The sequence below is a fragment of the Anas acuta genome, chromosome 1, assembly GCF_963932015.1.
Source record: "Anas acuta chromosome 1, bAnaAcu1.1, whole genome shotgun sequence".
Taxonomy (NCBI): domain Eukaryota; kingdom Metazoa; phylum Chordata; class Aves; order Anseriformes; family Anatidae; genus Anas; species Anas acuta.
The window spans coordinates 94,058,623-94,071,070 of record NC_088979.1 but is presented as its reverse complement, the minus strand read 5'-3'; the positions used below and the strand labels follow the sequence as shown (position 1 = coordinate 94,071,070).

The following is a 12,448-nucleotide window of genomic DNA, read 5'->3' as shown; positions in this document are numbered from 1 at the left end:
ATGGCATTCACGCTGGAACAGTTTTTTTCTTTTCTGCCCTGCACTGTGCTGGTGCTTAGTGTAGAACAAAGTGTTTGTACAAGCAGATGACATTTATAGTGCCACTCCTAATTTCAGGAGGATCTCACCAGCTACATGTGTATATACTTCTTATGGTAACAACCATTTGCAGTTTAAGTTGCGTGTTACTGGTGATAGTGTTTCTAGCACATGGCCCATAGTCATCAGTGACCATGTTACCTGAGTTACGAATTTTGTCTTTACTCTTATATTAAAGTAGCTGCATAAGATAACTTTAAAAGCTCAAATATACTCAAAACAAGCATTGGTGAGAAAAGCTGGTGCAGCATCTGGATTTGCATTGACTACATCTAAAGGGGCCTGTCTGTAGTAGCCTGGAACACAAAAGTAGTTGGTAATCCATACTCGTAACATATTCCTTTCATAAACTGGTATATAAGAGTACATAGTACAAATATAAAAGTGACTAATTTAAGGACATTTTATGAAGCATCCACAGGTATAATACAGCTTCATTTATTTATTTATATAAATGAAAAATGCTTGGTTATTGGCAGATAAAAGAAGAATAAAAAGCAGATGGACATAAAGGATCAATACAGGCAGTTAACACCCAGAACACCCAGGTGTAAAAAGCAAAAATTAATAGTTTTGGTGTTTTCTGTTTGCCTGTTGGCCAAAATGTTGCAGAATTAGGTCCTGAATGCAAGGAAGATCCCCAGGCTGGCTAACCAAGGACATCACAGTTGAAATATACAAACAAATAAATAAATAGTACTGTTCTTGCCTTCTTACAAATGCTACACAAGTTAGTTTTCATAAAATTTCTTGTAGAAAGAGAAATATGGGAAAGACATAGCTGTAATAAATAAATCTTTTACCTTGTGTGGAGTTCAGACAACATTTTATTCAAAGACAATAGTAATGAATCATAGAGCACTTCTACATGTAGGTGGCCTCTGTAAGCATTGTTACCATCTGACAGATTTCTTGCACTAATAATTATATGTCTTTGCAAGAGTACTGGATTTTTTTCAGCTCTGTTAAACTAAAATCTTAGGCTGAAGCCTACAGCTTTCTTTTCCCCTTCCTGTCCTGGATGGTTTCAGTTTTCTTTGCTATAATTGCCATCATGTGCAACAACCCTCAGCAAGTCTAAAACTAGAAGCACACTCTAAAGCCAAGTAACCTGGAGAGGCTGGAGCAGAGGAAACAGGGAACAAGAAGGAGGCCTGTTGTGGCTAGAAAAAGAAAAACTGAAGAAATCAATGGGGAAAAAAAACAAAAAAAACCAAAAAAAACACAAAACCAAAACCAAACCAAACCAAAACATCAAGTAACCCTTTCCGCCGTATTGGAATGAGCTTATTTTCATATTGTCTTTTTAATGCTCTCCTGCTATAGTTCTGTTAGATAGGGCCCTAGGCATGGCTCTGCAGAGGTACAGAGATGAGGTGGGGTTTACAGACATGCTGCTGAGGGTGATGTTTTCCCTAAAGCCAGCTGTGTGCTGCTTGCCTGCAGAAAGACAGCATCTGCTTGGCTGCATCCTGCAGGGGTCAGGAGCACAGGTCCCACCAGGCAGACTGAACTGTCACTGATGCAGAGCATTAATCTCAAAGGAGACAAGACACCCAAAATTTGTGAGATAGTTTCTCCTCCCCCAAGTATCAGGCGAACATCTGAGTAGCAACACCCACCAACTTGCACTACCAAAAGTAGAAAGAAGCAGAAAATACAATACGACCTTAGTCTGCCTCTCATGGTCAGATGCAGGTTCGATTCCCAAGACATGCATCAGGTTTTGGGGCTGGAAATCTGGGACTCACAGCAGTGCTCTAGCCTCCAAGTGTTTCTCTGACTTCTTTTTTCCCTCAGCAAACCTAACCTTTAGCCAGGAGGTGGGAAGGCGGCAAGGGACATACAGCCCAACCATAAAGGGGGCACCACGCTCAGGAGAGCCCCCCTAGAGGTTTTTTTTTCCTTTACTTTTCTCATACCTGCATTTTTCTTCCTCTAGTATTTAGTTTCATGTCTAGATGCCCCGAGAGCCTCTGTCTGCAGCCAGGCACTTCGGTGGTCACAGGTGATTTCTTTGTTTCAGCTCACAACTGGCGTGCTGGGGGAAGTGCACAGGCTTCTTGCACAGGCTGGAGATCTTAGGTGTTTAATAGCTACTTCCCTTCTGCTGGCGTGCTGCCATTCCTCTCTCTCTCCCTTTCCCCTAATTAATTAACATTATTTAACTTTAATATTATATATTATGGAAGCAACTGTTAAGTCTGTGATTTCCAGCTGTTTGCCAGCTTCCTCTAGAAGTTGCTTCTGCCACATTACCCTCAGCCAACCAGTGAATAAACATTCTTCTTCCAAGGATGTATCTGGCAGAAGACATTTGCTTCTACCCATTTTCTTTTGCAGTTTCCATGGACAAGCACTACTCATCAGCAACGAGCTACAAAATCCACCTTGCTTTCGGAATACCGAACACATTAGGAATTCTTTGCACAAGCAACTGAGTTCTAGCTCTGTTTTCCAAGGCTTATTAGTACTTCTTGACTTTTGCTCTTCTGTATTTTCCATGTAACAAGCGCTTAGCCCTTTAAAATTTGAACAAATAAAACAAATAGGCAGCTCACTGCAAAGTGAAAGTGCAGGATTACTCTGTCAGCTTGCCCTTTTCTCACACTGCAGGCCTGAGAGCGATTAAATGAAGCTGACATGCATTAGCCAGGCAGCCTAATTGAGCATGAATTGCAAGGGAAGTAGCAATAACCCAAGCCAGTATGGATTCGAGAGCAACCCCATTAGGGAGTGTTGATCAATATCACTGATTATGACATTTTAAAAATAAAATTGATTGTCCTTGACTCAAGTGGAAGGGAGACTCATTCATACATGCCACCAGATACAACTACTCTGCTCAGTACGAAACACTTTGTGAAATGGCCATGGCAAGTCCCTCCTTGCTGTCTTTCTTACAGGGGCAAAGCTCCCTTGACTTTGATTTTCTTTGCTCTGGAGGCCTTTTAGTTAAAAGCTCTATAATAGACTTGGAAGTATTGACAATAATAATAAGCTTATGGGTGAAATTCTGACCTCTGTAAAGTCAATGCAGCCAGAATTCCACCATTTTATATATCCACACACACATATAAAATATACACATGTGCTCTTAACAGATCAAAATCTGCACATTGATTCACTCTTTTTATTCACTCTACTTTGCAGCAGTTTGCTTACCAAAGATGTTTTAAGTGCAAGCTAATAAAATGAATGGATCTTCCTCGTGCTTAAAGCAGAAAATAAAATTAACAGCATTTTCCCCCAGGAGGCCTTTGTCTAAGAAAAAAAAAAAAAAAAAAAAAAAAAAAGTCAGTATATCTTCCTGTCTTCTTTGTGGAGCGTTTTCAGATGCTGGAGTTGATGGAAAACTGCCTTACAAAACTGGCAGGTTTCTCAGCGAAGGGAACACCTCATCTAGCTCTCCTGCCTGGGGAAGGGGGAGCAGTAGGGAAAGTGGGATAACGTAACTTCAAGGGAGATCTTCTGATTTATGCTCTTCAAGGGAGATCTTCTGATTTATGCTTTGTCAGGATCAAGCCTCACTAGGTTCAGACATATCTTCGGATGTCAGGGCAGAAGAACAGGAAAGGATAGGAATTAACCTGGGAATCAGCCTGACCAGGTACCCATGTAGCAGTGAGAATAAGGAAATGTAGAACACATGGCCTAAGCTGCATGAATAATCTCTTAAGAAAACAAGTTAGAAAAGAAAAAATCTCTTATACCACATACCTAAATAAGGCATGCAGGAAAATACAATATATTTTGGTAGATCAGCTAGAGATGGGAATATATTAAGCTTTCAACTTTTCTTTAAGCAGCTCCTGGACCTCTTGAAGCACTTTACCCTTACTATCTTTCATATGTATTTCTCCACAAACCATCTTGTTGGATATAGAGCAAAGTAAACAGCAAAACAGCAGCAGGTATTTACAGGTGGATCCAGAATTTCCATCAATCTTAATGCACTGACTTGAAAGACCTTAATTAATAGCTAATTGTGGAAATGGTCTGATGAATTCTGTCTTAGATAAGCAAAACATTTAGTTACTGATTGTAGTTCATTTCCTCATCTTATTAGTTAACTTGGACACGTTTGTTGTGGAAATGAGTTAGTGTTTACTATGGTGTATCATTTACCTTACTCAGTACTTGTATCAGGCATTGTGGAAAAACCGGAGCAAACATACCAGTTTGCAACCCAAAGAGCCTCTGTCTGCCCACCAACTATGTCAGGTTTTGTGACAATGAGCAGCACAGCCTGTCTTAGGCACTGGATCATGCATCCCTCCAACAACACAGTCTTTTGGCCTCTGCTGTGCAGAAGGACAGCCTTGGACATAACAGTTTCTTCAGGGTTTAATATCAATATATTCCTGTACTTTAAGCCAAAAAGTAAATTACTTTTTTTTTTTTTTTACTTTTTTTTGTTGTTCCCACCCACCTACCTTGCACCTCAGGAAGGCCCTGGTCTACCTCTGTGCCCACCCCCCGCCTAGGTTTCATGTCCTTAGATCAGTCTCTTCTTGCAGCCTGCTGGTTAGATCCCTTTCCTGCAGATGCAGTTAGGATACTGGTGGGATGCTGTTTAGCAAGGATGCTCATGGTTGTAATCCCTCAGGGTCGGTAGAAACAGAGTAGCACTTTTTTTTTTTTTTTTTTCCTTTGGACTATTATCCAATTTCTAGCAGCAAGTGTAAGTTTTCTTCTCTTCAGTTCCTTTGATTTATGTTTAATGGTATGTGATGTGCTGAATCAGAGTTACACTTCTGGCATATTTGTTGAGATAATATCAAGGCCTTCTGTATTTTAGATGGCAAAATTCAGGGTGACTGGAGAACAGCTAGTACAACAGCCTGCAGGGAGGATGCCAAGGTGGGAAGCAGCAGTCTTGCCCTCATCCCATCCCCAGGTGGGGGTCCTGGTTTGAGGTGTCTTTGAAAGAGCCTCGCTCTCTCCCTGATGCTGCCGAACTGACCACAACAGCCCTTTATTGCCAAATCCCATCCTTACAGCTGACCAAAGAGTACATTCCCATATGTGACACCTCCGTGGCCCAGGCAGCTCAGCCCCTGTCCTTGACACTCTTTTGCCCTTAGATGCCGCTGATGACCAGGGATTACTCAGCAAGGGGAGGGTGGTGGGGATTAATTCCTTGGCTGAGGTCTCAGAGACATGCCTGCTGACTGCCAGACCTTTAACGCTGTGAGAAGGGATACTTTTTTTTTTTTTGCTTCAAATGGCAGCTTAAAAATAAAAATAAAAAAGAGCAGAAACATATGTTGATTCCAGCAGGGGATGGGATCCACTGGTTCACAGCATCCTGTGAAATAAACCATTTCACTCTCTTCACTGACATCAGAGCACTTCCAGGTATTTTTGCCAGGACTTTATAAACTGTTCTTACTACTGTCACGTATCCTATTTGGCTGGGAATTTGTGCAGTAAGAATAGCACTACACATACATATTCCCACTGCACAAACATCTTGGCAAGTGAAATAATTTATCAGTATATAGCAAACATACTACCTAATGACACACAAGCCCATTTCCTGGACTCGGACTTGTGTGCCAGTATTCATGGCTGTCCAAAACCCTTGTTCAAAGTTGATATCATAATCACTTGGCTAGATCTATTGTAATGTAAACACAGGAAAAAAAAACAACGGTGTAACTGACCACCTTTATTAGTCTACCTTTCCCCCTAGAAAGACGTCTGAGAAAATGTATAATGAACTCCAGTTTTGCTCCATCATGACTAAGAGGCCATTGTCTAAAGCAGTTTCTGTCAGTTCCTTGCATCTCCAAGTCTGTTATTAAGATGTTTGCAGTGTTAATGAAGTTTCTGTAAAATCTTTTTTTCACATCATATGTAATATCTACAGTTAATAAAACATGATAGGTTTTTACCACTCATGTGCCAGAGCCTGGCCCCAGATCCTTTTTGTGATTGTTGCTCTCAGCAAATTGCACGGAAATGTCATTTTATTTTATTAGAAGTGGTGATGATGATAACTTGCATTGATGCTGAAAAGTACTCCGTCACAGCTCAAATCATCATTAAAAAAAAAAATAAAAAAAAATAAATGTAGGTGACCAACCACAGAAAGGGAGGTTCAGAGTGAAAACTGGGTAAGTGTTGAAAGACTCCCAGCTCTGGAGGTGCTACCTGGTGATAACGTAATTGCAAACAGGCTTTTGGCCAAATGAATTACACCACATGTATTTCCCTCACAGTTGTTGGAAGTACTTTTTTATTAACCCTATTAAATGTCAATGTGTTGGTCCGTATGTTACTCCAGAGGGACATACAGCTCTCTGGGGTTAATAGTAATCCAGGGCTTCCTTTTTTTTTTTTTTTTTTTTTTTTCTGATTTGATACTAAGGTCTTGTAGTACATGTTGTATGTAAAATGACAGGGGAATTCCTCTTCTTTTTTAATTGTTCGAATACACTGAGTAATGATTACATTTTCTCAGAAATTTAGAAGTAAGTGTCTTCATATTACATTTCTCCTGAGAGGCAATAGTTACAATCCATGTGTGTAAGCTCTTCCAGCACAGACTGCTTTTTGTGCCAAAGTCTGGCAGAATGAAATTTCCCAAAATTCTGCTGAAGTATATAAAAATATGATTATTTACCATAATGCCCCTTCAATCAGGATCCCAGGGAAAAAGCATCAAGATTAAGTCTAAGAAATTATTTTGATCACATGGTATTTTGGGGATAGGGCTCTAGAAATTGTTTTACTGCTCTGAAACATTCATTGATAATACATAATGCCACAACTGCAAAAGAGGTAAATGTCCATTCTGTGACAAATTCTGATAATTATTTTTTTTCTCCACTTTTAACAGAAGTTTAGCATCAGATAGTATTTTATTATTATTATTATTTTATGACTGACATTTCTAAAACCCACTTCTGATCCACAGAATAATTTGTTTCCATTATGACGAATTATGCTGTTTCAAAAAGTTCTAACATTTTGTTTTGATAAGGTCAAACCATTGTAGTATAATTTTAAAATATCAGCTATGAAATACTGTCAAACACATGTGTTGTAATACTATTAAAATGTGTATTTCTAGGCACTACAAAAACAAACAAACAAACAAAGCAAACAAAAAGTTAAGACAAAATACTACCTGGTCATAAGGAAACATTCATGCATTATGGAGATAAGAAACTTAACAGGAAATCACCGTGTCTTGCCATGAAGTTCTCTATTTTAGGCAAAAATGCATCTTCTGTTGGGACACAGGTCAAATAACAAGTCGTGGCCAGTTCCACTTTGTGCTTGTCGCAGGGCAGACACTACAAACCAAAACATTACTTTCAGTAAAACTTCCCTTGGACTGCCTGTATGCAAATACCCTAATTTAAAGTAGGCAGGTATGTGCAGTCCCCGGAATATCCCTGTTTCCTTTGTATTTATTCTCCTTGTACTGAAGGGAGCAGTTTTGTGTTCACATTCTTTCTTTCTATGGAAAGAAAGGGAAGGAAGAAATGAACAATGGTAAACTTTGTATCGTAACCCTTATAAATTAAAAATCATCCTAGCTTTGTTTTATGCCATGCACAGAAATTATAAAGCAGCTGTGTCCCGCAGGCAAATCTTAGGGAACTCACACATAGTCATTTAATCTGTAGCCGCTATGGGAAGCAGATGTCAGGGAAGAAGCATGGTTTCCCTTGTAGACAGTTGGTGGTCTACAGGAGGGAGCAGTCCTCCTCGTGCCTCTGGGCTGCGGCTCGTAGGGTGCCTCGTTCCCGCTGCACTGGCCCGATGTGCACAGCAGAGCGCCTCCAAGGATCGTCAAAGATGCAGAGACAAAGCCAAGGTACAGGGCTTGACCTATCTCGTACTTCATCCCGTGGGGAAGCAGGGGGTTGTAGAAATCTGTAACTACATCGTTAGTGGTCCAGGAAACGGGTACCAGGCAAATGAGACCGGCCAGGATGAAAACGATCCCCCCGGAGACGGCGATGGAGGCTTTGGCAGAAGTCCCCTTGGCGCAGTGGGTGCACTTCATACCGACGACGGCAATCACGCATGCCAGCGCGGACAGGACGCAGGAAATCACCATCATGGCACGGGCTGCTTGGAGGTCACGAGGCAGCGCGAGCTGGGAGCGGTGGACTTGGCACTGGTAGATGCCGGTGCTGTGCCAGACGCACTCCATCCACAGCCCTTTCATATACGCCACAGCTGTTATAATATTGGTGCCTACATGCGCCGTTCGCCACCAGTGTGGCAGAATAGTAGCAATTAGTGTCCCAATTAGACCGAGCAGGCTTAGAGAGAAGCCAAGTAACTGAACAGCCGTGCTTGCCATGCTAATGTTTGTCCTGACTGGTTCCCTTAATAAAGCACCTCCGCTTGAATTCCTTCAGAAAACATGGGCTTTTCTTGGAAGATATGCAGCTGTTTTACTTTGACACCTTCTGCTCTCCTAATAAAAGGTAATTGAGGAAAAAAGGAGTTAATTATTACCCAAATGCATTACCTCTCCAGCCAGTAAGGTGCATTCCAAGTGCAGTTAGTGCAATAATTAGCATAGTTATCGCTGTTAATCGTATTTTTGTGGAAGTAATGGGAAAGTAAGCTTCCCTCTTCACTTATATAAACAGTCTTCTGTTGCCCACTGGGAAGAAAACTCAAGACAATTTATGAAATGGAAAAAAATATTTGAAATTCAAATATTCTTCTTCCCAGCAGACTCTTCAAAAAAACAAACATGATTTCCTTCTAAAGCAGAGAATTAGCTAGTGTTAACACTTGGAATGAATGAGATTTATAAAGTAGGGAACTGCAGTTTGCTTTACACGATGAAAACATTCCCAGAAGGTCATAGCAGGACTACAAAAACAATAAGGGCGTATTTGCTCAAACTAGGGAGCAACGAGAGTGATTTAAAACCTGTGGAAGAGGATAACAAGTATTGGATTAAAGTCACTTTCCTGACTTGCCAGTATTTCTTGAGGTTGCATTTTAATAAAGCAACTCAAAGGGGAATAATTTTCATTAGCCTCTGTGGAGTCTCAGCTTATGATTTTAGGTTGTGGGCTAAATGACAGCATGTGAAGCCAGATGTACATCATGGAGCTTCTGAGGAGCAACACCTCCACAGTTTTGTCGTGTATAAATTTTCACTGGAAAACAAGGAACAGGAACTCTTCCTTCTGTATAAATCGCAGATTAAGTGGTCTTTTCCAATGGCTGCCTTGCAAGGTCTGTTATACATCATGCATTATGTGTGTGGGCAGAAACCTGATATTTTAATATATAAAATAACTGTTGCATCAAGATCCAACTTGGAATTCTGAAACAGAAACAAATTTAGGCTCCAATCCTGCAAAGACCTATGCATGTGCTGAACGCATGTTTATGGGAGAAAGCCTAAGTGTTTGCAGGACTGGGCCTTTGCAGGCAAAGGGAGGAAAACCATCTGGTGAAACTAATGAAGACCATTAGAACAACAAAATAACGCAGATCGAGGAAAGCGAAAGCTGGTTTGCATTCACCTTATCTCACTAATGAGGCAGGACTGCTTGAGGTGTGCACCAGTACTGATTTTTGTCTCCAGACAACGCCATGGCATGCACTGATCTCTGCATAACAGAAATATGGAGTGTCTCTTCCCAGTACAACCCAGAATCCGCCATAGACCTTGTGCCAAAGGAAAGTAAAAAATAAAAAAAAAATTGAAAAGCATGGGGATTGCATGGGTTAGGCAGGGCAACCACACAGGCTGAGAGCCTTGTACTTAGACACGCTCCTTTTCTTTTGTTTGGAGCGTGTCTGCTAGGCACAGACATAGGGTGGGGAAAATTGTGGTGTCGGATGGGGAGGTCTGCCAAGAAGTACCAGGCCCTCACACTAAACGGGAAGAGCAAAACCAAAGGCCAGCTTTGCTTGAGCAGGGCTCATTTTAGGACTTCTTGGCCCTTCAGATGCTCTGTAACTAATGCTTAAACAAAAATAAGCTGCTTTCTGTGGTTGTGGAAGTAATTTGCCCAAATGGCAAATGGTGAGAAAAAATCAGAGGGTTTATCTCTGAAATCCTTGTTCTAGGTAGGTGCTGGCTGCAGGATCTGTCTGCACTCTGCCAGGGAAGATTGTGTTTCATATTGCTCTCTTTGTAACAGCTATCACAGAGTACTGCAATATCACGGGACAAACATCAGGGCCAAGCGCAGCACAGAGGAGCACAGCAAAAGTAAGCAAGTGGTTGTCTCCATCAGTACTGAACATTTGGTTTCTGTTCCTGCCACTTGCTTGGCTAAGAGCTCTAGAAATCCTCAAACTATGATTGTTTTCCAGATTATGTGGTTTCATATATTATGCAAAAGGAAAACTAAACTGTGTTTTTTTGTTGTTGTTGTTTGTTTGTTTTGTTTTGTCTTGTTTTTACATTACGCTTTGTTTCTTCTGAGGCATATCACTATATCTAAGCATGCCACATGTTAGAGAAATCATCCTGGCAACATTCCTTCTAGATCAGGGAGAGCTAGGCCTGGCCTTGGGACATGGCACGAGGATGGGGAACATGCCCAGGTCGCACAGAAAATCTGTGACTGAACTGGAGAAGAAGCTGGGGTGTCCCCCACCCCAGTTCCAGACCCTAACTCCAGCACCAACTTTCATATCCCTGCCTGGTCTGACAGACTCCCACTCCCTTGGTTTTCTTCCCTGAACACATCTGCAGGTAAGTGGAAGCCCAGGTTGCTCTCTGTCCAATTGCTTGGTCCACACATTATATCCATATATTGCACACCACTCTGAGAAGTGCTAAAGGCTACTCCTGCGTGTTTGCAAATAGGCTTTCAAGGTCAGGCATTAGGCTTTGCAGCTAATCCCAGAGAGAACAGGATATAAAAGGTAAATGTGATTTACACCACCAGTCACGTGAAGTGGACTTCCAATTTAATGGAGGTCAGAATACCCTGGGGCTTGGCAGTAACTATTTTTAGATAGTATTAGGTTGTTGTTTTTAAACATTAGCCATTAAGAGCCTTCTAATTTAAGAAACTGGTGTTAATTAGCCCACTTGCTTGGTTCAGGTTTTCCATGTGCCTTCCTCAGTGTATGCCAGCTGCCCCTGGTGTTGAATAATGCCACTGAATGAATAATGCCACTGTTGAATAATGATGAATAAAACCACTGCGGAGCTGCTACTGCTCCCTACCTGAAAGTGGCAAAGCCAGCAGAAACTGAATGCCTTTATCTCTAAGAACATCAATGGCCCTGTTAAAATGTCTCACCTTACAGCCTTGTTCCTAACCGGTTAGGTGAGGAACATGACCACCACAGTGGGATCAGGTGAATGGCTGGTTGAATATTTCTCCTGGGCTGGCCTAGTTAAATGCAAGAACAGAAGCAAGTCATTTTTCTGCACGGACTGGGTTTGTTAATGTGCTTGGAAAATGAGCGAACCTGAGCCAGGTTTTGTGAGGAAGCAAAGACAACATTTGTACAGGGTAAAAACCTTTGCATTTTGGTAAAATGGCTGCTTATCTAAGGGGAGCCATTAGAGTCACTGTCCTAGGCATGGCTGCTAGAAAAGGCAGGAATGGTTTTCTCAAACCAAGTATGCTACTGAAGTGGCTTGTTTCTACTTTTGCCTTGCCCACTCAGATGCCCAGGATGTGAGGTGTAAGCTTTTTCTTTTGGAGGAAGCCCCTTTTAGTCACGGTGGTGTCTGTTTGCATCCCCTCCAGCAATAACACTGGCAACATCCTGGTCTCTTGTCCCATCCCATCATCTCAGATAAGTCATTTTTTCTTCATCCTCTTGGTGCAGTTTGGCCTGTGCCTGAAGATTTGATACAGCTGAACTGAACCGTTTCAGCAGACCTGGTTTGAAGAGTGCTGCTGTTTTGCTGTGTGATGGATCCTAATGCCAAGGCCCAGTACTGGACCAAGAGCAGGGTAGCATGCATGTTTAGCATAGCCCATCTAAACACTGAGTGTTTGTAAAATAATGTGAAAAATGGTGAACTGTGAAACTTTTAATTTCCTTGTTCTGCCAATTTATGCCAACTTCTTTAACAGCACAAGGGTTGGAAAGACAAATGTCTTTCCATAAAAACTTTTGTTATGTCTGTCGCCTGTGCTGTACAAGAACAGCTATAGCTGGGATAAATCCTGGGCTGTACTTTCCACTGGGCTATATCACAGCTGCATTAGCTTTGGGAGACATGTCTCCAAAGTAAGCTCCAAATAAACAGCAGAAACCGATGTCACTAATCTGGGTATTTACCCTGGATTACATGACAGATGCATGTTTTACTGCTGCCTCTTTCATTGTTTCTCATTTTACTATTTCCCTACCCATATCAGTCTTATCCTTTATG

At 41.5% G+C, this 12,448-nt stretch overlaps 1 protein-coding gene across 1 annotated transcript in view; it reads right to left on the bottom strand.

The window, feature by feature from the left end:
* Positions 1–973: 973 nt before the first annotated feature.
* Positions 974–12,448, bottom strand: part of CLDN14 (claudin 14) — a 33,254-nt gene continuing 21,779 nt past the window's right edge. Inside the window, exon 2 of the mRNA XM_068688370.1 lies at positions 974–8,545. Coding sequence (XP_068544471.1) covers positions 7,718–8,428 — 711 coding nt within the window. The 5' untranslated portion in view covers positions 8,429–8,545 and the 3' untranslated portion in view covers positions 974–7,717. The remainder of the gene's footprint in view (positions 8,546–12,448) is intronic.